Genomic DNA, 25,459 nt, shown 5'->3' on the forward strand with positions numbered 1-25,459 from the left:
TCTGCTTTCTCACCGGGAAACGCAAGCTGCCACATTGCCGGCGAGACGCATCGCTGCTTCAGACTAACGGGGCATCTGGCGCACAAACCACTGAGGTGGATTAAACTTTCACTTACCTCCACTGCGACTACAATCAAAACGAGGTCGGCTTTCGACTCCGGGAAGAGTGCATTCACTTGCGGTGACATCCCGATCAGAGCGCAGTTAGTGACCACAGATATGACACTCATTGTCTCAAAAGCCAACTGAAAGAGGAGAGTGTGACATTAAAAACGGCAGTGACTGCGTCCGCATTTCCTCATCCTCTTTCGTATTGTTAAAATCAAGGGAAAGCCTTCCCGTAGTTCTCAACTTGCCGAGTACATCTTAAATCTTTTCTTCCTGCTGCTATATTTTCCCTGGCTTAAACACGCCATACTGCCAGAAGGTATTTTAGGTACTTTTGGCTTAAATATCCCCAAGCGACATGTTCCCCTCCAACCGGCCAGGGACTTGAATTTGGAATACACCCCAGATGACCACGCTGCTAAAGGCCCTGTACTCACACCTAACGGGACGCTGATGCGGGGCCACCAGGGAAAACGTTTCAAACACAGCCAAATACGCGTTTAAATGGAATTTATTTTGTGAAACTGTCCTACTCGGACAGATCTCATACCACACCTGGTTCCGCCATACCTGAGGCACAAGTTACAGTGACCCCCTTTCTAGTGGCGCTTACCAAATCACACGTAGAACTTCGGAAAAATACAGGTAGGTCCCACTGAGACCTACCGAACAGACTCCAGGGTCCCGTGTCCCATGGAGGAGGAGCCTGGCGCCCAGAACTGACACAGACTGGGGCAACCTCGCGGTTGCCCTGCCTTTTCCTCCCTTCCTTCCTCCCTCTCTCCCTCCCCCCTTCCTTCCTCAGTTCCTTCCTCCCTCTCTCCCTCCTTCCCTCCCTTCCTTCCTTCCTCCCTCCCTTCCTCCCTATCTCCCTCCCTTCCTTCCTTCCTCCCTCTCTTCCTCCCTCCCTTCCTTCCTGTATAGCACTTGGTGATCCCTATGTAATAACTTAACCTCTAATTATAAGAAATATAATTACTATTGGAAATACAGACTTTAAAAGAAGACAAAACATGATCAGATTGAAACTTAATAAAATCTTGTCCCATGAAGGATTTCTACCATCATATTTATATTTTAGGAATCCTTTGCTTAATCTGATTATTTTTTCACAGTTTTCTTTAAAACAAATCTATTCAGGACATTACCTTCTCTTTAGATAGCTTAAAAATTCAATTTATTTTTTATAATTATGTTCCCATAGTTCAAAAATCAAACTTTATTCAGTGTACAGTGAAGAGTCTCCTTGCTCCCCCTCCCCCACTTGCCAGCTCCTGTTCTCCCTACAAGATAATCACTGTTATCAATTTCTTATGTACCTTTCTAGACACTGTGTGTGCAAATATAAGCAAGCTTGAGTACACTTCTTGCTCTCTTCAATAATATACACTGTCAGATTCTTTGCTTTTGTCACTTAAAAAGTCTTAGAGGATATTCTGTGTCAGTACTCAGACCTCCCTCATTCTTCGTCACAACCGCTGAAGTACCCGCATTTTGCCGTATATGATACACATTTTTTTGCCAAAACTTCTGAGGGAAAAATAAGGATGCACATTATACATGGGTATGATAATTACATACCATGGGTATAATAATGGTTATAATAATCCCATGTATGACATGCCCAAAACATGGGTGTGCATCATACACAGCAAAATACGGTACTTCACTGCGTGGATGTACCGCAGCTTATCAAACCATTTCCTAGTTGCTATTACCAATAAAGCTATAATTAGTAACCTTGTAAATACATCATTCAACAACAATTGTGGAAGTACCGCAAATTCCTGCAAGTGGAAAAGTGCCACACGTTCGTAGTTTTGATAGCTAATACCACGGAGTGCTCCACGGGTTGACCATCTCACCCTCCTGCCAACAGAATACAAAGTGTCTGGCTTCCTGCGTTTTGAATACATTTCTTTTTTTATTATTATTATTGTTACTCTATTATAGTTGTTCCAAGTTTTCCTTTCTAACTAAGCTTTAGGATTTTTAAATATCACCTTCATTGAGTTATAATTTACATAGAATAAACTGCCCTCATTTAAGGTATACACTTCATACATTTTGACAGATATAGTCCCCTGTGAGACCACCACCACAAGTACCTCAGTAAGATACAGAACATTTCCATTTCCCCCCAAAGATTCCTCATGATGCTCTGCACTCCATCCTCTCTTCACCCCTGGCCCGAAGCAAACACTGATGTGCTTTTTGTCACTATGTTCACGGATCAGTTTGCATTTTTCAGAATTTCACATAACTGGTGTCGTACAGCACGTGGTCTTCTGTGTCTGCTGCTTTCACTCGCGTGAGGATTTTGAGATCGATCCACTGATAATTTGTTCCTTTTTTTTATTGCTGAGTAGTGCACTGTTTTATGAATCTGCCGTATTTGTTTCTCACGCATTTCCCTGGTGAAGGCAGGCTGGGTTGTCCCCAGTTTGGGGCTGCTGGAGTGAGTGACTCTGGGCATGGCCGGGCAGGGTCCGCAGGGGCGTGTTCTCGGCTGGCCCTGGATACGGAGGAGTGGGCGTGCGGGGGACGTGGCAGGTGTGTGTTCAACTCTGTTTTACTAAAGCGCCGTCTAGTTGTGCAGAGGACTGCAGCGTCTGCATCCTCACCAGCAGCATGTAAGGGTTCCAGTCACTACACGTCCTCGCCAGCATCCGGCACCGTCCGCCTTCTGGATTTTGAAACGGGAACGCAGTGCATCTCCTTGCGGTGTCCCTTTGCATTGCTCTGGGAAGTAATTCTGTGTCTTTTCGTGAGCTCATTGGCCATTCCCACGTGCTCTTTGGTGAAGCGTTTTTCAAATCTTTTGTCCACGTTCTTGCTAATTTAATTGTCTTATGGTCAAGTTGTATGAGTTCTCTATGTAATCTGAATGCAAGCCCTCTGGCAGACATATGTATTGGGAGGCTTTTCTCCCATTCTGTGTCTTGCCTTTTTTTCTCTTTTGAAAAGCAAACCTTCCCCCCTCCCTTTGGAAACCTAGTTACACCCCCCACCCCCACTATCAGTAGACAGTCACTTTCCACGCTGACTTGAGATTTCACGACGTCACACACTGAATTTCTAGGTGTTCCAGCCTGTGTCACTGGTCTGAGAGTCTGCCAACGCACCGTGCCACACCACTTTAATAACTGCCGCTATGGGACAACTTTATACACTTGCTATTGTGACAATTTTAACACATGGTAAGGCGTGTCCCTACTCTTCTTCTTTAGAGTTTTCCTGCTGTTCTGTTTCATCTATTTTTCCATGTGAACTCGACAGTAAGTTTATCTAGTTAAAAGAGAAACTTCGGTTGGTATAGTGCTACATTGATAAACTAATTTGTAGATTAGTTAACTTGTAATTTAAAGGAAAACTGATGTACTTGGAATGTTAAGTGTCCCTACTCATCAGTTAGCTATAGCCGCACGTAACATACCACCCGAAACCCCGTGGCTGCAAACCACCATTTTCTTAGCTCCCGATTCTGCAGGTGGACAATTTAGGCTGTGCTCACCTGGGAGCTTTTTCTGGTCTCAGCCGATATTGACTGGACTTGTGGTCAGCTTGGGTAGGTTAAAAATGCCACTGGCCGTATGACGCTGGCTAGAACTTCTAGTACAAGCAGTGCAACTGGACGGCCTTACATTGTTCTAATCTTACAAGGAAAATGTTCAGTTTTTCACCAATAAACATGATGGTTGTTTTAGGTTCTTTTTTCTTTATATGCTCCTTATCAAGTTGAATGAGGGTCGGGTTTTGTCAAATGCTTTATCTGTACGGATTGATATAATCATGTGATTGTTCTTCTTTAGATGATCAATACGGTGGATTATATTGATTCACTTTCTAATACTGAACCAGGCCTGCATTCCTGGACTAAACCCTGCTTGTCATGGAAAATAATTCTTTTTATAGATTGCTAAATTGTACCTGCTAATATTCTGCTAAGGCATTTTGTGTATTAATTCACAGGGGCATCAACTGATTTGTTGCGTTCTTTTTCCTACTCTCCCCGACTTGCTTTGCCATCACTCTGAAACTGGTCTCATAAAACACACTGGAAAACACTCCCTCCTATTTCTGGAAGAGGTTCTGTAAAACCGAGGTTAATTCTTCCTTAAGTGTCAGAACTCACCAGTGAAACCATTTGGGTCAGGACAGTTATCTTTTGGGAATTGTAATAATTGCAAATTCAATTTCCGTATAGTTGTGGAGCTACTCACATTATCTACTTCATGTTAGGTGAGTTGTAGCAGTTTGCGTTTTTGAGGGAACTAGTCTATTTCGTCCAAGTTTCCAATTTACATATGTAGTTCCCTTATCCTTCTGACGTCTGCAGGGTTGGTAGTGATTCCATGTTTATGTTGGTTATTTTTGTGGCACAGCAAGGATGAAGCCCCGTTTTCCCAAATCTCTCCTTACGGCTTTTTGTTTTCCAATCAAATGCCTCATTTTGTTTTTTCTTTTAAAGGAGTAATTTTTTTCTCAAATAATTACCTGCCACACACCAATGCTGGCTGAAGGTTCTGCGAACGGACGTTTGAAGACTCTGCACATTTTTAAGGCATCTGAATTAACCTCGGTGAAGTTGTTTAACACGGCAAAGGCAGCTGCTAACGGGTAAACACAGGAGAAAAGGCTCACATAGCCGAACTGCAGGAACAGCTCCAGGTAGTCATCGAAGGTGCCCTGAAAAGGTGAACCACAAGAAGAAAACAGGCACTGTTTTAACATCACATGGTAAGAATAAACTACCAATGCCACCCCAGCTACTCACCCAGTGCCAAATTAATGAGTTATTACATTTTCTCTAAGGAAAATAACAGCAGAGCTAAAGATGTCTGCTCTTGACCAAGAACAAAGAAGTGTGGCCTCACTGACAGAAATCTTACATGACGGCCTCCCACATCGTGGGCAGGAGCCCCAGCCCTGCAGCCCCTGGCCCTCCCTGAAAAGACCGAGAGCGGCGATGTCAGTGAGGATGGGAGGAGGCTCTCCAGAAGTTCCCTCAATAAAAGCAGACAAAACTGGTCACACTCAATTTGTTCGGTGCTGTGAAAATTAACCAAATGCTTCCAGCAACGCAGGCGGCATTTAGTAAAGAAAAACAGTCCCCTTGTAGCATTTTAATTCACTCTAGTTTTTTCTCCTGCTCCCGTGCTCTGCAGCAGCCATAGCAAATACCAACAGGCATTCCCAGTACCAGAGGGAGCGGAGCGGGGCTGAGGGTCTCGGAGAACCTCATTCCCAAAGGGAAGTCGTCATCCGACCTGGAGAGTGGCACCCTGTTAGAACCCACTCAAAAGCCCTGTCTATTTCCAACCTCACTGAGTCCAAGCACTGAAGGCCTCTCCCCAGGGATGTTACCTGAAGGTTTTAACATCAGCCTGCCTGAGGTGATGGGTAGTAGCTGGGGCAAACAAGGGGTTAGCCAGAACAACCTTGAAAAGAGGACGAAGTTGGAAAAATCACACTTCCTAATTGAAAACCTACTGCAAAGCTACAATGATTGAGACGGTGATGTACTGGCCTAAGGACAGACGTGTGTGTGTGTGTGTGTGTGTGTGTGTGTGTGTCAGTGGTGCAGTACTGAGGGTCGGCAATAACCCACAGGCCTGTGTTCCTATGACTTTCAGTACAGGTGCCAAGGTCACCTGATGAAAAGAGAAGAGTCTTTTTAGCAAATGGTGCTGGAACAACTAGACAGATATCCACATGCAAAAGAATAAATTGGGACCCCTTCCTTATACTCTCTACAAAAATTAACTCAAAATGGACCAGGGACCTAAATGTGATAGCTAAGACTGTAAAAGTCCGAGGAGGAAATAGAGGAGTTAAGTAGTCCTGACCTGGGACTGGGCAGTCATTTCTTAGCTGTCACGTCACAAGCGCAAGTAACAAAAAAGAGAGAGACCGGACTTCATCAAAATTAAAGACTTTTGTGCATCAAAGGGCACTACTGAGAAAACAAAAAGATAAGCCACAGAACGAGAGAAAATATTTGCAAATCACGTATCTAATAAGAAATTTATATTCAGAATCTATGGAGAACTCTTACCACTCAATGATAACAAGACATAACCCAATGGGCAAAGAATATAAATATATATCTCCCCAAAGGGGAGACACAAATGGCCAAAAAGTAAATGAAAAGATGATAAATATATTTAAGCACTAAGAAAATGCAAATCAAACCCACCATAAAATACCACTTCACAGCTACTAGGATGGCTTTTTTTTTCTAATAAGTGTTAGTAAGGGTGTGGGAAAAGCGGGACCTTCGCACACGGCTGGATGAAACGCAAATGGTACCACTGCTTCTGAAAACGGCTCCTCAAACAGTTAAGTACATTAAGTTAACGTATGAGCCAGCAGGCGGTAACGCACATTCACACAAACACCTGCACACAAATGTTCACAGCAGCATTATTCACGGCAGTCAAAAAGCGGAAACAACCAAAACGTCCCCCCATTGGTGAATGGATAAACAAAATGCAGTATGTCCCTACAACAAAGTATTACTGAACCATAAAAGGGAATGAAGTACTGATATACGCCACGGCACGCAGGAACCTTGAGAGAGTTACGACCAGTGAACGAAGCCAGACGCAAAGGCCATGAACTGGAGACTCGCTGGTAGGAAAGGCGCAGAGCCGGCACGTCCACAGAGACAGGCTGCGTACAGGGCAGCGGCCTCTACACGGAGGCAGGCGTCACTGCCGTGGGCACGGGGTTTCTTTCGGGGATGATGACAGCGTTCTAGAACTACATGGTGGCGATGGCTGCACAACACTGTGAACTTACTAAACACACACACTAAACTGTGCACTTTAAAATAGTGAACTTTAGGGTATAAGAATTTTGTCTCGATTCTTTTAAAAGTACAGAAAAACAAAGCTGATAGTCGCAAGGAAACTCCCTAGAGTCACCCTAGCACAAGTAGCAGATTCATCAGAGAGGCCAAAGAAAGGAGTCCACGGCAGAAAATAAGGAAACCACGGAAGCCTGGAGAACTCCCTCGAGAACTATGTTATGAAACCTCTCCGATGTGTTTCGGAAGGTTTAGTCCAAAGGAAGACAGGGGCAATAGTCATCACGTACCCTCAGTCTGAGGGGCAAGAGACACAGCGTGGGGGGGGGGGGGTGCTTAGTGATCTTGCATACTTGGACAAAGGAGCCTTCACTGAGGCAGGACGCTTACGCATTGACTTGTCACCCGAGTTACGCCACCCCCTTCAACAGGACACAGCGGCACGCTGCGAGAACGCCTTCCTAGAAGCCTGTCGTCCACAATATCACACCAATTCTGACACGCGGGAAGCTGAGCGATGCTTTATGCTGCGCTGTGACTGACCGGGAGGGCCCGTCCACGTGCCGCCCAAGGCCACTGTCACCAACGTCTGGCATCCTCGGACCTCCTCGGGATCACTCGGGGCACATGCAGCGACAACTTCAGTTTGAGAAAAATGCCGTATTTTTTGGACTATAAGACACACTTTCCCCCCCAAATTTGGGAGGAAAATGGGGGTGCATCTTCTAGTCTGAATGTTGCTTACATTTACATTGGTGAAATATTATGTTATTTCTGTTATTAAATATTTTACCACATTTTTTGCTTCAAAATTTTTTTTCCTATTTCCTCCTCTAAAACCTAGGTGCATCTCATGGTCCGAAAAACACAGTACTCATCAGGACATTTTCAAGCAATAGGAAGCATTAACACTCTAAATGAGTAACTATTATTACTGCATCTCAGAGTCTGCCTTCACCAGGATATGCATACGAGGCTCCGCAGCCTAGAGCTGCAGCGTAAGTCAGATTCCACTTCTCGCCAGTTTCTTTTCTTACTTTACATTTCACTAAAGGAGAAATGGTCCCAACATAATTATAGAGCGCCAGTGATGGCAACAGGCACTTCTTTCGGATGCTCTGGGTACTTGGATGGAGCGTGAGCCCGGGGATCTCCAGCGAGCCTCGGGGGCAGTTTTCAAGGCTCGCCAAAGAGCAACACCAAACACACGTGTTAGGAGCCGGCCCGTGGATGCTCAGCTGGGGAATCAGTGCAGAGAGGTCTCTAAACCGCTCCTTGGTTGCACTTGGCTCTAGAAAGCACGTCCTTATGTTGTGTTGCCGCGTACAGATGCGGCTTTGAGACGTGCCCAGAGACAGAGCACAGATTTATTTCTCTGAAGAGCGACGTAATCGAGAGTGGGGAAGGAGTAAAAACCTTAGCAATCAGACCGTTTTTTACCACAGTTTGGTCTTCAGAAACCCTTCCAGCCTGTGCTCAGCTTTCAAAAGTGTGCTGTTTCAGCTCATAAAGGAAAAGGTTGAGCCTCTGCAGAGATGTGCAGAGATGTCTCTCAGAGGTGCTGCTGGCGGCCCCTAGTCACACCAAGGCCTACCTGGCATTTTTAGCATGCGACACTCAGTGTGGGGGGGGAGTATAAACTCCTACTCCGGATGGATATACACACTAAAAATCTTAAGCATATGAGAAAAACTAACTATGAAGGTCAGTAAAAAAATTCAATAATCAGGAGATGAATTCATTCATGATGAAAGAGAAGACTGTAAATAGTTTAACCACCATGGACCATCACCGAAGGCTGTATCTCACTAAGAAGAACATGCCATACCAAGAAGGAAGGTACAGGACATAAGAAAGAATGACCTAAAGCAAACCCGACCCCAATACCACCCCCAACAGAGAAACAGTGAACGTAGTCAGAGCTCAGTAAAAGTTTGTTTAATACATGGTTAGGGCTTATGACCCTCCAACGATCTACTGATAGTTCCTAAAAACAAACAAACAAACAAACAAACCCTCAGAAATTCCACCTTAAAGGAACTATTTTATATTTATGGCACGAAGTGATTGAAACTATAATGTAATCTTCGGATTGGCATTCATTTGCAGTGATGGGCTGGCTTCAACCTTTGTTTTTCTTTTCAATTACCGTTTACATAGTATGTTGTATAAGTTTCAGGTGTAGAGCACAGTGGTCAGACAACCACATGCTTTACGAAGTGTTCCCTCCCATATTTCCAGGACCCACTTCCAGTCTTTGCTTGAGTCTGAAACAAGTCAGGCCGCTGCCTCTCCACGGCCACCTCATCCCTCCCTCGCTCTGCCCTTCCTGAGGCTGCTATGCCCACTGCCCTCGGCAGAGGGGTCACGTGATTCACCAAACTCAGCCTGTGGCGTGCCAGGCGTCATTTCAGATTCAAGACAGTGGCACCTCGATGCGTTGCCCATCTTTTTAAGTTCAAGTGGTTCGCGGCGAGGAAAGTGGCTGGGAAGCGCTTAGCTGGGACCACGAGTGTTTACATATGTGCTGAACTCGGAGCACGACTGATAATCACATTCGGTCCATGTTTCATTCAACAACACTCCAACCTACCAAATACGTTCCCATTTCTTTTTCCAGGACGACTTGTTCGTATAACGTAGCGTCGATGTCTGCCTTTAGAGCCTGCACCTTCTTCTTCACCTGCACGTGGTGCTTCCTTTGGAGCCAGTAAGGAAGGAGAGCTTCCATAACCTGGTTGAGGATCTGGGAGGTAATCAGGAGGGTGGCCAAGCTCTAAAGGGAAGCACATAAGTATCGGTCAGTGCAGCTCAATAAAGCCACAGCAGGCGTACGATTATGCAAGTAAAATGGGTTTTTCAACAAACAGGATACTATTGTTATAAAAGCTACCATTAGAAAAGCTAGACTGATGTTTCTAATTGTTGTTTTCATAGGAAAGACTTTGATTAAACTACAAAAAGGTTATATAATAAAAATAAGATTATAATAAAAGTTAAACCAGTTATGTATCAGCAAGAGAACAAATTACCTTAAAATTATTATTTCATCTGGCTACAAAGTACGAATATCTAAATGATGCTGCCAATTTTGAAAAAAATAATAGTTTGGCCACAACTTAAAAAAAATATTATAAAGTTAATACATACCCCCGCCCTGTAAAACACTTAGGAAATGGAAAAGAAGTCACACACAGCTCCACAGCCAGGACAGAACCACGGCTAGCCTCCCAAATATTTCCCATCTGTGCAAAAATGAAAGCAGGATCGTCCAATATATAGTGCACGCAGCTCTGTGTTCTTCCTTTTCTCCTGTTAACACACTGGGAGCACCTTCCTGCGCCATTAGAAATTCCTTCTTTACTTAGCCCTTCACTGCTGTTGAATGCAGGTATTATTCCCGACGTCAACCATTACAAACGCTGCTCCTCGGGCACCTGCGCACGAAGCCTCACCCCACCTCTGCTGACCTCCTAGGGAAGCAGTAAGGTTTTGGGCAAAGCTGCTGGAGTGGTTTCCAGAGGTGGTGTGTCAATTTCTACTTTCCCCAGAGGGATATCAGTGTTCCCATCACACACCATCTTTGCTGGTAGTAAAATTCTATTTTTTAAAGAATCCTCTCCCACCCCTCTGTCCCCTGTTAAATAGAGGAGACTCTCAAAAATGCAAGATACGAGGAGCCGTACCCCACGAGCACCACAGGTGGGACTGGAGAAGATATGTGCATCCAACTTACCAATTTCCAAAATATTATTTTAAGCTTTTTCAATTTTCAAAAATAATTTTTTTAAAAGCAACTATATATATAGTATAGTTCTTAAGAGCACAACATTTAATTTTATTTTTATGCAAGATGTTAGGACCATCACTGCAAAATCTTACCTTTCTCTCTTACACAAATTTTTTAATTTCCTGATAATGAGCCCAAGCTCTCATATAAATAAGAAGCCGAGGCTTCGAGACCCCGCTCACCAACATCACGGTCCACTGAAACCAGAAGGAGCAGCCCTTACTGATAGCTGACTCGATCATAAAGGAAGAAAACTCGGAAAGCAGCAACCTGTGCTCAACTTCTTCCTCACTGTTACTGTGTGACCCAGAGAGGGCAACACATCCAACTACACGCAGCCCTCCTTAAACATTTCAGAAAAGGTGCTGCACCACGTAGGATCGGCTGGTCTCTACAGTGTAACGACTAATCCGCACATGAAACATGTACGACCCGTGTAGGGTCGCACCGACCACCCCCACCCTGACACACGTGCAAAAGTTTGTGAAGTGTGTATGTTTTGCTGTTAGAATTGTTTTCACAACTCTATACAAATACAAATACATAGGAGCTACATATCTGACGTTACCACCCTGTATCCTTAATTTTACGAGCTGGTTAGCTTCTACAGAGTTCTCTTCCGCTGAGTACATACGCTGTGCCAATGGGTTTCCTTTTTAAAAAAAATTAGAATTGGACTTAGAACAGACTAAATTTAAAAGGTTTTCTTTGTAAAAATAACAATAGGAAGCCAATTACATTACCTGAATATAGGAAACCACTTTTAAAACCTAAAAAACCAATACCTTTGTTGCTCACACTCACCTGACGCAAAAGCTTCATATCCCTCAGGACAAAGGCAATGTAGAAGAGTGAGGCAAAGCAGTTTAGAAAGTTGAACTGCCAAACAAAGACGCCAATGTTTAGTATCACTTTACAGCACTTCATAGTTACAACCATACACACGGCATTTAAAAATGGACCGAGGGGCTTCCAGTCCGGATAAGATGGCAGGCTTGTTCCTCCCTACTCCTCCTCAGTATGCACGTCCACACCTCTGGAGATAACCAAGAGGCGACCAGAGGAGGACTCGGAGGAAGGGAACTGGCCCAGGACCTCGGGACTGAGGAACAACACAGCACTAGTGCATCTTACGTGCCTGTTTCGACCATGTTCTCACAAAAGAGGGAGAGCCAGGCCCACCTTTCCCCACCTCCAACCTGGTAACCCAGGCCGCCCAGGTGGGTTCATTCCCCGCTCACCCCCCTTAGAATCTTAACAACAGGGGATGAACCCAGCAGAACTGATCAGGACCCCCACTAACAGTAAGCTGCCAGGGGTTAGCTCCCCTGCCCTCCACCCTGCAGGGCCTGACACCCCCCTGCCCAGGGGAGATTGCTAGGATGGCTAGGCAGCACCAGCAAGAAGGAGCCCCTCCACCCCCCCAACACAAGCAGCCCAGCCCCTGAGCCTCTGGGCGCCCACGGACCTGAGACACCTTGTTCCCACACCTGCCCTTGTTCAGACACAGTTCTGGGCTGGGGATTCCACGGTAACAAGTATCACTTCTTCAAGTAGTTCCTCTGCTCAAGAATCTGCAGCTACCCCCTGCCCGCACCTCTCTGCCTCCCAGCCCCAGGCTGGCTGCTTCCTGTTTAGCAGCACCCCTTCTGAGACGGAAGGTCGCTACAGAGTGTAACTGTAAGTGCCTCCTTAGTGAGGGAATGGGGGTCACTGGAGAGAGTGCGCAGTAAGGTCAACACAGCTGCCAGGGAGGGGCAGGAGTGTTGTTACAGTAGAAGGTGAACGTCGACAGCCTGGGAAAGCGGGAAAGGCTCTCTCCACTAGACTGAAAAGGGAGACCTAGGGAACACAAGCAGATTCTAACGTGTGACGCTTCACAAGGCAGCCACCCGACGTTGCATCTGAAATGTCAGAGTCCCACAAAAAACTGAATTCTTCTACACAGGCAGAATGTTTTACCTCTAAGGGCAAAGCCTCCGTATTAAAATCAATCTGAATGATGCTGTTAATGCATTACAGGTTCCCTGCTTTCTTACACAGAGAACACAGAACGTAACTTCCTTGCCTACTCAGCATAAGTATTTTTAATATCAGTTACTTCCTGGGGCTGGAGTGAGGCCCTCGGAGCTGTTCTGGATACGTGCGGCCATGTGCCCCTTTTCTAGTGTCCAAACTGCTAAAACTGCTGAATTATTGGCACCTATTATGACAGGTTTTCTATTTCCAAGCCTGCTCTTGCTTCTGTAAATCTGCCTACTTTCAGAAACCCAAACGCCTTCCCAGTGGTGATTTCTGATCTTTTAAGCCCTGCAACACCAGATAAATACACTTCTCAAAGTGATCCCCACAGCTAGAACAAAGACTCTTTCAGAGCAGGGGCCTGGGCCCTGGCTCGGGAGTAAAGTACACAAACTGTATGAAATCGATTACAGTTGAAAGTTCAGAGGACTCCTCACACACCCGTCTGGGTCCTCAGTGACGTCACAGACGGCCCACGTGAGCTCCCGGTAAGTGAGGTGCTTTCAAGCCTGCACTTCTTCCCTATTTATAATAATGGTGGAAAGAGGCAGAATGCATGAGCTTTTACACAAACGGCAACCAAGTTACCCAATGCCTTCTGTCCACCTCTCTCCTCCCATCCAGCAAAACCTGCGGGGAACCTCTTGAACTCTAAAAATGTCTTCACCAAAATTAAAAAAAAATAATTTAATGTTCTATCACTGAATGGATTGTCAGGAACTGGAGGGATTGTTGGAGGGTGAAACACTCAGAGAAGTCACCAACAACAGAAGAACAGAAACAAGACTATAAAGTGGTTAATTAGCTTTTTACATAAATATAGATTTACATACATAAATACTTAGTATTTATTTACATAAATACTAATTTCTACGTTTGAAGTCTTAAACCACATGCAGTTATACTAAAAGACTATTGAATATAAATGTAGACACACCTATTAAACAATCTTTGTCCACTTGCACAAAATACACTAACCATCTGATAAATAAGCACATCTTCATATTTATATTCCTGAATATTAAATGGTATGCCTTAATTCTATCATTAAAGTGAACTTGCATTTAAAAACTCTACTTACCACTAAAACTTTCAAAATTAGATGATTCTGGTAGGCAGACTCCAATCTGTGGTTCTCTGCAATATTAAAAAGGACAGGTGATTTCCCTCGGGTAAGAAAGCAAGAGGGAGGGAGCACTGTGGGGAGGGGAGCGAGCCTGGGGCTGCAGGCTGAGAGGCGACGTCCACCGGCACAGCCTCAGTCACAGACATGCCAGGCTGTGAGCTGTGGCTGCTGCTCACCACCAAGGGCATTGGACAGGGACGAAACTAAGACTAGGACACGTACCTGGGGGCACTGCAATATCACCGAGTCTGACGTTATTTTTAAAGTCTTACTGTTACAGAGAAATAGAGGATGTGTTGACAAATGGTCCCCCGAAAGAGACCCTGGGTGAGTGGTGATGGTAAAACTGATAGCAACCTCTAAAGAGCAGGTTTTCTGAACAGGCGGCCTGAAAGGCTTGAGTAAAAGGGAAACTCAAATTTCCATCCTCGGCTGCCAGGAGGAGACGCCGTGCAGGGGCCAGAACAGCGGGACGAAAGAACAAAAAGGAAGATGCTGCTGAGAAGTGTCACCCTTGCACAGAGAGGCAGTGTTAGGCTGACCTGGATTTGAAACCCAGCTCAGCTGCTCAGCCACTGTCTGACCCGGGCAGGTCACTTAACCTCCTGACCCTCAGCCTCCTCACCTACAAAACCCTCCTCCCCTGTCAGGGTCACTGTCAGGGTTAGAAATCATACAAAACCTTAGCCAGTGCCAGCAAAGTAAAGCACTCACAGAATGGAGGCTGTTTTTGTTCAATGACTAATAAAAACAACTTAAAATATCTCTGTGGTCCAGGAAGGTAAGGCCTAGACTTCTCCCAGGGGATAATAACATATTTGTTCATTTGTCTGAATGAATAAATAAATTAAAGAGTGAATGGCCTATTGAGACTGTTTTTAAACTACAGCCAACTTCCTCTTTTACTGCAGACGCAAAAATGAATGCCCGTCTCCACGGAGCTCCGTGGCCATCCTCAGGGCCCGGCACCACTAGACAAGCGGTTTCGGACACTCAGACATAGTTCATTCGGCCAGAGTTTCAGGTAGATAGTTCAGTCTGTTTGACTGTCAGCATGAAACACAGCCTTACAGTATTGGGAGCACAGGGTTAGAACAGAGGGGCGTGGAGGAGCCTGGCTCTACCATGTGCTGCCCCAACCTTGTGAAATCTCAGTGTCTTTATCCATAAAATGGTGAAATGTGTCTATTTCACAGTGTCCAGAGGAGGGGAAAATGAGATACACGGATACAGTGCTTAGCAGGGTACCTAGAACATAGCAACTGGCAATAAACGAGAGTTGTGATGGCCATGATTGGGGGATCATCGGAGCTCACCGAGCCCATGAACTTGTCCTTGTTCAGAGCGCCAACTATCCGCTTTGCAAGGTAGCAGCTACATGAATCCTGTGGGGTAAGCAATATTTCTTATAGACAGATAAGAGGAAAACAGCATCAAGTCTTACCCCAGGAAGTTAGAAACTCGGCAGCGTATCGATAGAGGCGGTTCATGACCTCAATCACGATGGCGTAGATGATGCTGGGCACGTACAACAAGACACTGGTCCACTCGGACCCACTGTTCTCGTGGAGATCCAAGGCCCAGGTCTCCATGTCGAAGTAAATCATCATGATGTACAGGGAGAAGTAGAGACAGAGGCACACGAAGGGCAGAGAGACCAGGTAGATGCGCAGCTGTCTCTTGTAGCTGGGGTAGAGGGGTTCCTCCCGGCCCGTGACGGCATTGATGCCCAGGACCCCGTGGTACCCTGGCCGGGGCTCCTCAAACTGCCTCTTCATGACCAGCGTCCCCCACCTGTAGGTCATGTTGGCACAGCCGCGCTTCCACACTTCCAGGATCACTGTGGACCAGATCAGGTTGAATGAGGCGAAGATCACGTACTTGTCGTAGTCTTCCCACACAAACATGTAGTAAGGGAGCCCGATGACCGCCATGGGGATTAAGGCAAAGGTGAAGTACTCCAAAAACCCGAAGTAGAGAGCGATCGTCTCCCCAAAGTAGCCACGGATACTGTCTGTAACAAAAGAGAAAAAGAAAGACCTTACGTACACACCACTGAGGACTTTCTTATCATTTCAAGCAAGCCGAGTCATTTTTTGTTAAGTGGGGACCCGTGTGCGACCATAAACCCATCCTTCATGCAGGACGAAGACCTCACTTATCTGCACCGTACGCCTGATACTTCCCCCAGCGTAGGGCCCTGCGTCTATTTCCCCTTTATTTCCTCATCTGGCGCATGCCTTGTCCTAAAGAAAAAATCAGCGAGGGGTTCGTCCCAAGTCTCCGAGGTCCTCATTTAAAGTTCAGTCATGGCCAATAAAACACCGTATTTGGGGGTTTCATTTATGCTCTTCTTTTGTCTCCTACTTTGTTATTGTAGTTACAGATGTTCTTTTCAAAGAAGACTCCCCCTCCTGAAGATATAAATTCCCATCAGTGTGTCATGGCCAACGTTTCAATACACTGAAGAAAAATTATTCAAAATCTCAGAACGACATTCTAGATGCTAACTTCTAGCATAGCCATGGGACACGGTCCAGATGATTAGCTCTAAAGGATGAGAAATTTTCAAATACAAAATATGCTCAGTCAAACAAATTCTTATCAAATCTGTTCCACTCCGAGGCTGACCTGCACTCAGGAAGGACTCTGAACTTTCTGTGTCGGTGGTGAAATTCAGTGACAGCCTATAACTCAGCCCATCCAAAATAGTCTAGGAAGTAAATACATTGGTCTTGTAACCCACCTCACGCCCCGCCCCCATTTCTTCCCACATGCAGCTGGGGGAGCCCGGCCTGGCAGAGCGTGAAATATCTGCCCAAGGAGGGTGACGCCACTGCTGGATCGAGGCTTTCCATTAGCAGGCCTTCCTCTCCTCTGAGAACAGGTATTGACACGTACCTATGGGCTGAAACTTTAAACTAAACCGGGTATACCAGCTGTCCTCGAGCTTCTTCAGGGCTTCGTTGTCGTGCAGCGGAAACACCTGGACCACGATGCCAGACGTGAGCAGTCTTCTCACTGCAGGGGGAGAACGTGCCAGAGTATGTGAAATGCACTGCGGCGGCCGGCGACGCTCTCCGTCAGGCACTACGAAGGCCTCCGGGGGGGGGGGGGGGGGGAGGCGCCCCCCAAAGTCCGCTCTCGCTCTCACACCGCCTGCTCCACAGGGGCGCACGTGCTCCGCTCTCCAGAACGTCAGTGATCGCCACTGCTTTCTTTGACTACGAAAGCGATGCTCGTCAGTAAGAAACTTTAAACCATGCGGAAATGTGCAAATTAGAATTATTCTCTCCCCAAAATAACCACTGTAAACAGCAATTTAGTGTATAACCAGTTCCAAAATATACATTCATAAATATATATAATTTATGATGGGATAATTTCGTATGCATTGTTCTGTAATCTTTTCTTATGTAGTAACACAATGAATCTGTCCGTGCCAATATATTATGAATAGAACATGAAATGTCCTTTTTAACAGTGTCATAATATTCCCTTGTATGAAATGCTATAGTTTAATTCTCTAGTGAAAAATGTGTTTCCTTTTTTTGCTATTATAAATAATGTTAAAACTCTTGTCTACAAACCCTTTCCCACCTATCTACTATTTCTTGTTGAATATACTTAAAAGTAGAATTGTTAGGTCCAAGAGTATATGTATTTAAGATTTGGACACATATTATAAAACTGCCCCTAGGAAAACTTTACCCATCTACCCTCCCAGTACACTGAAAGGAAGAGAATGGTTTCATTCCTTTCATTCTAGATACTGAGTATTTTCCATCATTTTCACCTTTTCCACTCTGACAGCAAAGGCTACAAACATCAAATATCAAAATCCAACCAAATAAAGACTTCCTACTTTGAGCAGTCATTTGGCAACTATGATTTTAACACGCACGCACACATCTGAAAGAGGCCAAGTAATGTAGCCAAAGACAACATCCCCTAGTCATGACGAATGAAGCGAAGCATTCTCCCGTCTGTACCACTGGGTCGGCCTCTAGGAGGGAGCGTGTTTGGGAGACATGCAGACCATGCATGCAGAGCCTTGTTCCACGTTTGCGGAGATGGAGCACCTCCCACACGAGTTCCTAGTACCGCCTCCTACCAAAGATTATGGCGGCTGGTGAGAGGGAATCAGCATCAAGAAAGGATGCTTTGCTGGTTTCATCCACTGATCCGCTTGGAGGCTCTCTGAGGTTAACCAGCTCAACTCTTATCTCCTATCTGCCCAGTCACCAAAGATAGGTGGCCAGAAGATCAGTTAACAGGCCCCTCAATGAGGAACAGCAAATACACGTCTGCAGCACTGGTGGGGGGGACCACGAGTTCAGTTTTCAGGGTAGAAACACTACAAGGTAGAACAAAGAGCACAGTGTTCTCAGCACAGACGCCCTATCACAAAATCCTCAGAGTAGTTTAAAAGTAAACCTAACTTCTTAGAAATTTTTTTTAAATGATAATAAAAAGGAGGTATCTGATACTAGCAATAAGAAAAAGTCTGGGTCTAATAAATTTCTTAATATATGGTTCTAATAAATTTCTTAACATACAGTTCTTCTTACAATTATATCTCATGTAAGCTACACAGAAAGAAGTTTTTAGAAACTAGGATCGTGATGAAATCCTCAATGATTGGAGAATGTATATGGTTTAAGTTAAATCAGTCTGTAGTGCTATCAAGTCCATTTTTAAGTATTTTTATTCTCAAGTGTTCCTGTAGATTCTTTTCTTAGTTAATCTGAGAATTCGATCACCCACAACTGGTCTGATTCTCCTCTCATACTTGGGGACGCAATGGCTATAGTCTATTCTTTCCTCCTGTTGCTAGCCTTTTCAATTAGTACATCAAGTTTTTTAACTTTGAACTGATCTACAGCACCTAAATTATTATTTTACTATTTCTAACTTCTTTTTTAAAGAACAGCTCCATTCTACTGTAGAAGACTTTCCAGGCAGACATAGAAACCAGCTTGAATACTTCTAAAAATAGGAACTGTGAAGAGAATATAAAACCACTGGTCCTAAATTACTGGGCTTCTCTTCACCATCAACGGGAAAAGCATGGTTCTGGTTTCAGCTTCTAAAAATAGAGGGTTTGTTTTGTGGGGTTTTTTTTTTTAAATCCTTCAACCTCTGATGTCAGCTAAGAATGTAATTAACATGAGCCTTACCTTCAAAGGAAAATATGAGGCTGTTCAGTCCTATTTAAAGAAAGGAACAACTTACACCAAGATTCCTTCCTTCAAGAATGCTGAATGATTTCTTATCAGGTACCAAGGTTATTCCTGTTACAGCCATTTAACAAGCAGCTATACATACCAAAACCTAATTTAAGGGGACCTATGAGTAACCTGGCTTAGAGCTGAACCCTCCAACTTAAATAATGTAATAACAACACTAACAGAGTACTGCTTCTGTCTGTGGCTAATGTGATGCCTTCACTTCAAAAATAAAAACAAAACTCTCTCCTTGAACTCCTGTCTTTGTGCAACAGGGAGGGGCGGGTCATAGGGCCTTGAACCAAGCCCAGCAAAGGGGCAAGGAACACGCAGGGCGCCACAGGGAGAGAAGGCTCGTGCGGCCCCCCCAGGCCTGTCCGACTCCAGCGTCTTCACGTGAACAGAACACTTTTGTCTTAATAGGGAAAAACTGCTTCTTGGGGATGTGTTTTCAAAACACATCTTTGTATTCCTGTATTATTTTCATCCCTGCTTAATCTAAAAACTGTAAAAATGTATGTAGCCATAGTATACATGTATGTGCTTGTGTATGTGTGTGTGTGTGTGTGTATGCCGTACCCAGGAAGAGCATGCATATAAAAATACATCAAGAGCTTAATCTTCTTAGGTACAGTCTGCTACATATTTACTTGAAATCTACTCTAATGTTCTTATAAGCACAATTAATAATTTTAAAAGACTGATTATACCTGACACTGCATTTGTATATAGAATACGTTCAGAGGAAATCACCATGATATTCTAAAAGAATAACAATATAGTAGCATACCTAGTATGAGATGTGCCATTTGCCATCAATCATCGGAGATATTCTGAGACAGAGCTGTGGCCTAAAGAACACCCCTGAGGATACAGTTAACATGTAAGTTCTTGGCTCCTTTCACTCCTCTTTCTAAAGAAAATCTTGCATTCAGTTACTTGCACGACTATCAGCTACGAGGAGTCGATGGGAGAAGGCAGAGCTGGAGAGTCGGAAGAGACCTCAGCTCACGCAGCAGACCACAGAGGGCATGCCCACCTAGATGAACACTCACAGCTGAGACACGCGCAGCCCGGTTCCAGGTCTCCGGTGCTGCCATCTGACGGGAACCGCCAAACTGCCGCACAATCACACTCACGAGGACACACGCGATACCTACTTAGTGAGAGCTTTCTACCAGGATGCAACGTTACGGCGAGCGAAGTCCTAACCACTGCGTGCAAAACGAGAATCGAATCGAACCGAAGACAACGGGGAGTGTTCCTCATGAAAGCCCTGGGCAGCTCCCAAAGCGCTGGGGGGGATCACACGGAAGGAGTTGCAACCTCTCCCTGCCATCAGCTTCAGAGAAGAGGCCGCCCCAGGGGGTGGCTCCCACAAAACTCAAAAGGTGAAAATAGGCTTTTCCACTTACTGCTCTGGATTAAACTTAATGAAAATCTAGGACTTTATGTTACTCTAAGTTTTATTATTTGTGCTCTGAAAATAGTTCACAGTTTATAATTATGCATATGCCATTTCTTCTTCAACAAATTATTATTATAAAATAATATAATCATTATTTGTTTATTATCTAAACAAATATATAATTTGAACCCGCTGAGTGCTGGGAGACCCTGATGACAAGAAGGAGCGAACCGTGGAGGACGAATCTATCGATCTAAAACACGCAATCTAAGGGAGCTCTAAAGGCAAAAGATGTGTTCGTGAAAAAATAAGTTATTGTAAAGTTGTGTACGTTTCTCAGTAAGAGGAAAAAAAGTAAAGCCTCAGTAAGGTGTTATTTACGTCTACTAAGAAAAATAAATCGCATTAGAATGTATATTCATGAGGCTGGTGGACATCATCACTTACATAACGATTTTCCTGGGTACAACTTTGCCTGGGGGTAACCAGGGATCATTTTTTCATCTCTGGCTCGAAGATTTTCAAGTTCATGTTTGATAATGAATTGACATTCTGCCATTGTGAGAAAATCATCATTGTTATCTAAAATAAAACAAAACATTTCCACTTATTTTCTCAGTAATAGCCAAACTAAAGTTAATAATATTCAAATAACCTGGGGTTATGGAAATAATGATATACACAGTAATTAACATAAGGAGTAAGCAAAGTATAAAACTGGTAAATTTAACAGAACGTAAAGCTCCTTAGATATTTTATAAGAGTAAAAATATTCTGTTATGTCTTTACATAATACAATTCTTCAATCGTTGTATGACTTATTATATAATTTGGTCCAAACATCCAATGGCAGACACCTGCTTGATCTCATTAATATCAATGAGCAGAGGGCGGTGTGGTCTCCAACTCTAACAATTTGTAACTAGGAACGGAATGGAAGTGGGCCTATGTGGAAATCTCCTTCAAACTCGCAAGCCCAGGCCATTCCCTTCTGGAGTCAAACATTCCTCCCATAAACAAGGGAGAACAAAGTCTGAGAAGAAAACAGTATTTTTGACAGGTGACTCCTCATAAATGAGGTGAATTTCACCTTAATCATTTCTACACTACAATAAAAAAAGTCCGCAGTGAGTGAGTCTGAAGAAGCTTAATCACATCGTCTAACTCTGAGTGCCCTGAAGGGGCCATTCAGGAGAATCAAGCCAAATATAAACTCCCACTCTGGTTTCAGGGCCCCCCAGCTGCCCAGTTCTTCCAGAGACCATTCTCTCCCGAAATCCCTTTGGAGACCAGGAGAGAACCAGTCACCTGCCAGGACACGGGGATTCCAGGGTACTGAGCTACCACTCTACTTCTTATAACATTTTTCCACATAAAACCAGTGGCTATCCACCATTCTAAGAATTACAATAGAGTAATTTAAGTAAATTATATGTCATCCTAATTTATGTTCATCTATTCTGGGGGTGGCAAAGCAAGGCCCTTGGGCCCAATCTGGCCCACCACCTGGTTTTCTAAGGAAAACTGTAGCGGAACACAGCTTCGCCCGAGCATTCTTAGGTCTGAGGCTGCTGTTGCTTTACGATGGCAGTGTCCGATAACTGGGAGCGAGTATATGGCCCGCACGGCCTCCGACATTGACTGTCTGCCTGTTTGCCCTTTATACTGAAAAAGTGCACCGACCTCTGACCTAGTCCTCAAAAACTTCACTTCGCTGAATGGATTCCGCCGGTAGCACCCTGGGACTCACCGTCAAAACCCTTGAAGTTGTGCCGGGTTCCGTAGGTGAAGGCCCTCATGGTGTTGTCGTGGCACTCCTTCACCAGCCCCACCGCCTCCGCCCCCAGCAGCAATCTAATACTGGAGGCGCCCACGAGGTATAAGTTCTGGTTTTCCGCCGTTCCTTTCTCGTATTTATTTAGCAGCGGTCTGAACAACAGCTGGGCACCTTCGGAAACAACAGGCAAGCACAATCTTAGAAAGAGACAAACATGGAAGTTTCAGAAATGAAAGCCTTCTAAGTAGGTATTATGGCTCTAGCTTGGTAGAAAGAACTTAGATTATATTAGCAATTCAAATCCATCTTCCAAATGAACAGGAAATACAAGTAAGTTGGGGATTCTTGAAATAAAAGCCCAAACTGGAAAATACAGTAAGTGGCTTGCCAGTTACTCAAATTTGAAGTAGATATGAGACAAGAATTCGATATTGATTGGTTCTGGGTATTGATTTGCACTAAGTATGCAGGGTAAGAATATAGTTTCTAATTTACATTGAACTATAACAGATTGTGTGAATGTTAATAAATAAAGAGCCATATAATTTCCACTGATTTCCCCCATAAGTATCTACATTCAATTAGGTTTAATGATAGTTTTCTTAAATAGGTTTCCAAATGTTAAGAGTAGACGTTAAGGTCCTGGCTGGTGTGGCTCAGTGGATTGAGTGCTGGCCTGCAAACCAGAAGGTCGCCAGTTCGATTCCCAGTCAGGGCACATGCCTGGTTTGCAGGCCAGGTCCCCAGTTGAGGGGGCATGAGAGGCAACTGATTGATGTATCTCTTGCACATCAGTGTTACTCTTCCTCTCTTCCTTCCTCCCTTCCGCTCTCAAAAAATAAATAAATAAAATAATTTTTAAAAAGATAGATGTTAAGATTTGATCTTGTATATATAACTATTACCTAAAAGATTATGGTAAACATATTTTTTTCTAATTTCTTACTTCTACCCATATCAAACTTTTTAAGGTATTTCTTTACTATTTGCCCTCTAGAGAAGATTGACAGGAATTCTGAAATACTAATCAGATGGTAACAGGATAATGAGCAATATCTATATTTCATTTAGGAAATGGATTAATATCAATATATTAAGATTAATGTATTATTTTAGGTAATTTATAATGGAGGTATTACAGACTTTAATAAAAAATCAATTAGAGATATATTCAATTTACAAAAAATACAAATGGCTCATAAACAGAAAATCCTTAGCCTCATTCATATTTAGGTAAATGCAAAAGTGACACCAACACGCTATTTTTCACTTTGCATGGAGCCCCAGGCCAAAAACCCAGGCATCTGACCTTCTCGGGAGAACAATAAGCAGAGCCTTTTGCCAGGTAGTACAACAGGGAAGGGATATGAGGATCTACTTATTTCTTAAAACAGAGCTCAGCCAATTCTGTTTCTCCCCGGTTACCACCTTCATTACCAACTCCGCGGCCCTTCGTGTTCCTGCTAACGCCACACGATGAGCAGAGAGGCAGCCTGGGCGTGTCCGGTAGCCTCTCGCTCTAAGACACAACAAACGTTCTCACGTCACAGGACTTTTAAAGGACTTCTCACATCCCAGTCCAGTGAAACACATCAGATGTCAGCCAGCGGGTACTGTTATTTTTAAGTTTATCTGTGGTTCAGTTATTTGAGAAAAGGTTTTGATTGAAGGTTTAATTTTTACAAAAGCATTTCAGTTTATGCTCACGATCTTTTTTTAAAAGAAGTATTTAAGCTCTGTGTGACATCTGGAGACCTGGTGAAGTTTTAGGTGTTGTTCTGCGCAGTTTTAGGAAGAGCCTGCGCATGTCCTACGTCCTCCACCCAGACCTAGAGCCTTTTTTGCTCGCCCTTCAGGAGACGGCTAAACTTTGTCCTCTTCTACAGTCATCCCTTAGCACCCTGAAAAGCATCCTCGAGCACCCCTCTTCCTCCTCTGGACTTGTGTAATAACGATAAACAGGATTCATTTCTAAGCATCATGAACTCCTTTGCAGCAGCTCTTTCATTAGCTTCTATTTTCTGTTTCTTCAATTTCCAGGAACAGGCATTCAGCCTCCTTACCCAGCCAGTAGCAGCCTTGCGGGCACAGACTGTACTTCTCTCTCTCTTAGCGCCATAACCACACACAGAGAACTCTCAGGGAGTACCTGTTGATTGACTGGGCCACTATTTATTAAGCACCTACATACACCAAGCACTGTAGCTATGAGAAAAATCAGTCCTGTCGCTTACAAACGAATGAAGACTTACAATCTGATGTTCGTCCAAGACCTCCTTTTAAGTCCTAGACAAGTAACACAGGCCAAAGAAATGGACATTAATTTTAAACTATACCTATGAAAAAACTGTACAACACCCCTGAAAATATATTTTTAGTCACTAAGCATGACTAAGTCTGAGTGACCTTTATCTTACTCACCTCCATCTTTCTTTTTAGTGACAATTCTGTTTTTCAGCCACTCTTTGGTTTCCTCTTTGACATCCCGAGCAAGTTCTATGACTGCCAAAGGCGTGAAAGAACTCTCACAAGTGTCCAAAGTTGACAAGGTCACTTTCATCTTTGGCAAACGTCCTGAAAATTAAAATAAATAAAAGCGAACATGGGTTAGAGTGGGAAAGAGGAACAAGTAAACTGTATCTGTATTTTCTCTTAATTACACCTAAATTCTGGTTTCTAGGACAGAGTGAAATCTCTCGTGATCCAGATGGGTTATAGGACAGGCTCAGGCCCTGGGTCCAGCACACCTGCGCGAGCCAGCACCTCTGCGAAGACGAGAAAACGCCACCCACTTCCATAAACAGCTTGGAAGACAGCCGGGGGCACTTTCAGGTTACCGAAAGGTAACAGTGTAAAATGGACTCACACAAGAGGAGTAAGAAAATGTTTTCAAAGGAGGGGACATCTGAACGGGATTCAGAAGAATGAAGTTTGAGGAGTTTGCCACACAGACGATGGACGGCGTTCTAAGCAGAGGCAATAGTACCGCCCCACAAAACAGTGACAAAAAATAGCCAACAGACTCGGAGAAGTAGGAGTGGTTAGGTTTGGCTGGAGCATTATCAGTGTGAGGGGGGAGGGAGGATGGGAAGGACCTGGTAACTGATGAGGGCCCCTGATGACGAAGGAACTGGGCCGTTGTCCAATAAACACTGGCAGTCACTAATTCATTAAGAGCAGGGAACTGAC

The 25,459-nt window shown here is 44.2% G+C and overlaps 1 protein-coding gene across 5 annotated transcripts in view; it reads right to left on the reverse strand.

The window, feature by feature from the left end:
- ANO10 (anoctamin 10) overlaps nt 1–25,459 on the reverse strand; it is a 110,960-nt gene that overhangs the window by 79,718 nt on the left and 5,783 nt on the right. For all 5 annotated transcript variants that reach the window (XM_053929916.1, XM_053929914.2, XM_053929917.2 and 2 more), the window contains exons 2-11: nt 24,692–24,844; nt 22,244–22,441; nt 20,941–21,075; nt 16,759–16,878; nt 15,302–15,871; nt 13,813–13,868; nt 11,514–11,588; nt 9,513–9,695; nt 4,606–4,797; nt 117–245 (exon numbers count right to left, since the gene is read on the reverse strand). In XM_053929916.1, the coding sequence (XP_053785891.1) occupies nt 117–245; nt 4,606–4,797; nt 9,513–9,695; nt 11,514–11,588; nt 13,813–13,868; nt 15,302–15,871; nt 16,759–16,878; nt 20,941–21,075; nt 22,244–22,441; nt 24,692–24,830 (1,797 nt within the window). In that variant the 5' untranslated portion in view covers nt 24,831–24,844. The remainder of the gene's footprint in view (nt 1–116; nt 246–4,605; nt 4,798–9,512; nt 9,696–11,513; nt 11,589–13,812; nt 13,869–15,301; nt 15,872–16,758; nt 16,879–20,940; nt 21,076–22,243; nt 22,442–24,691; nt 24,845–25,459) is intronic.

The sequence above is a fragment of the Desmodus rotundus genome, chromosome 8 (assembly GCF_022682495.2).
Source record: "Desmodus rotundus isolate HL8 chromosome 8, HLdesRot8A.1, whole genome shotgun sequence".
Taxonomy (NCBI): Eukaryota; Metazoa; Chordata; class Mammalia; order Chiroptera; family Phyllostomidae; genus Desmodus; species Desmodus rotundus.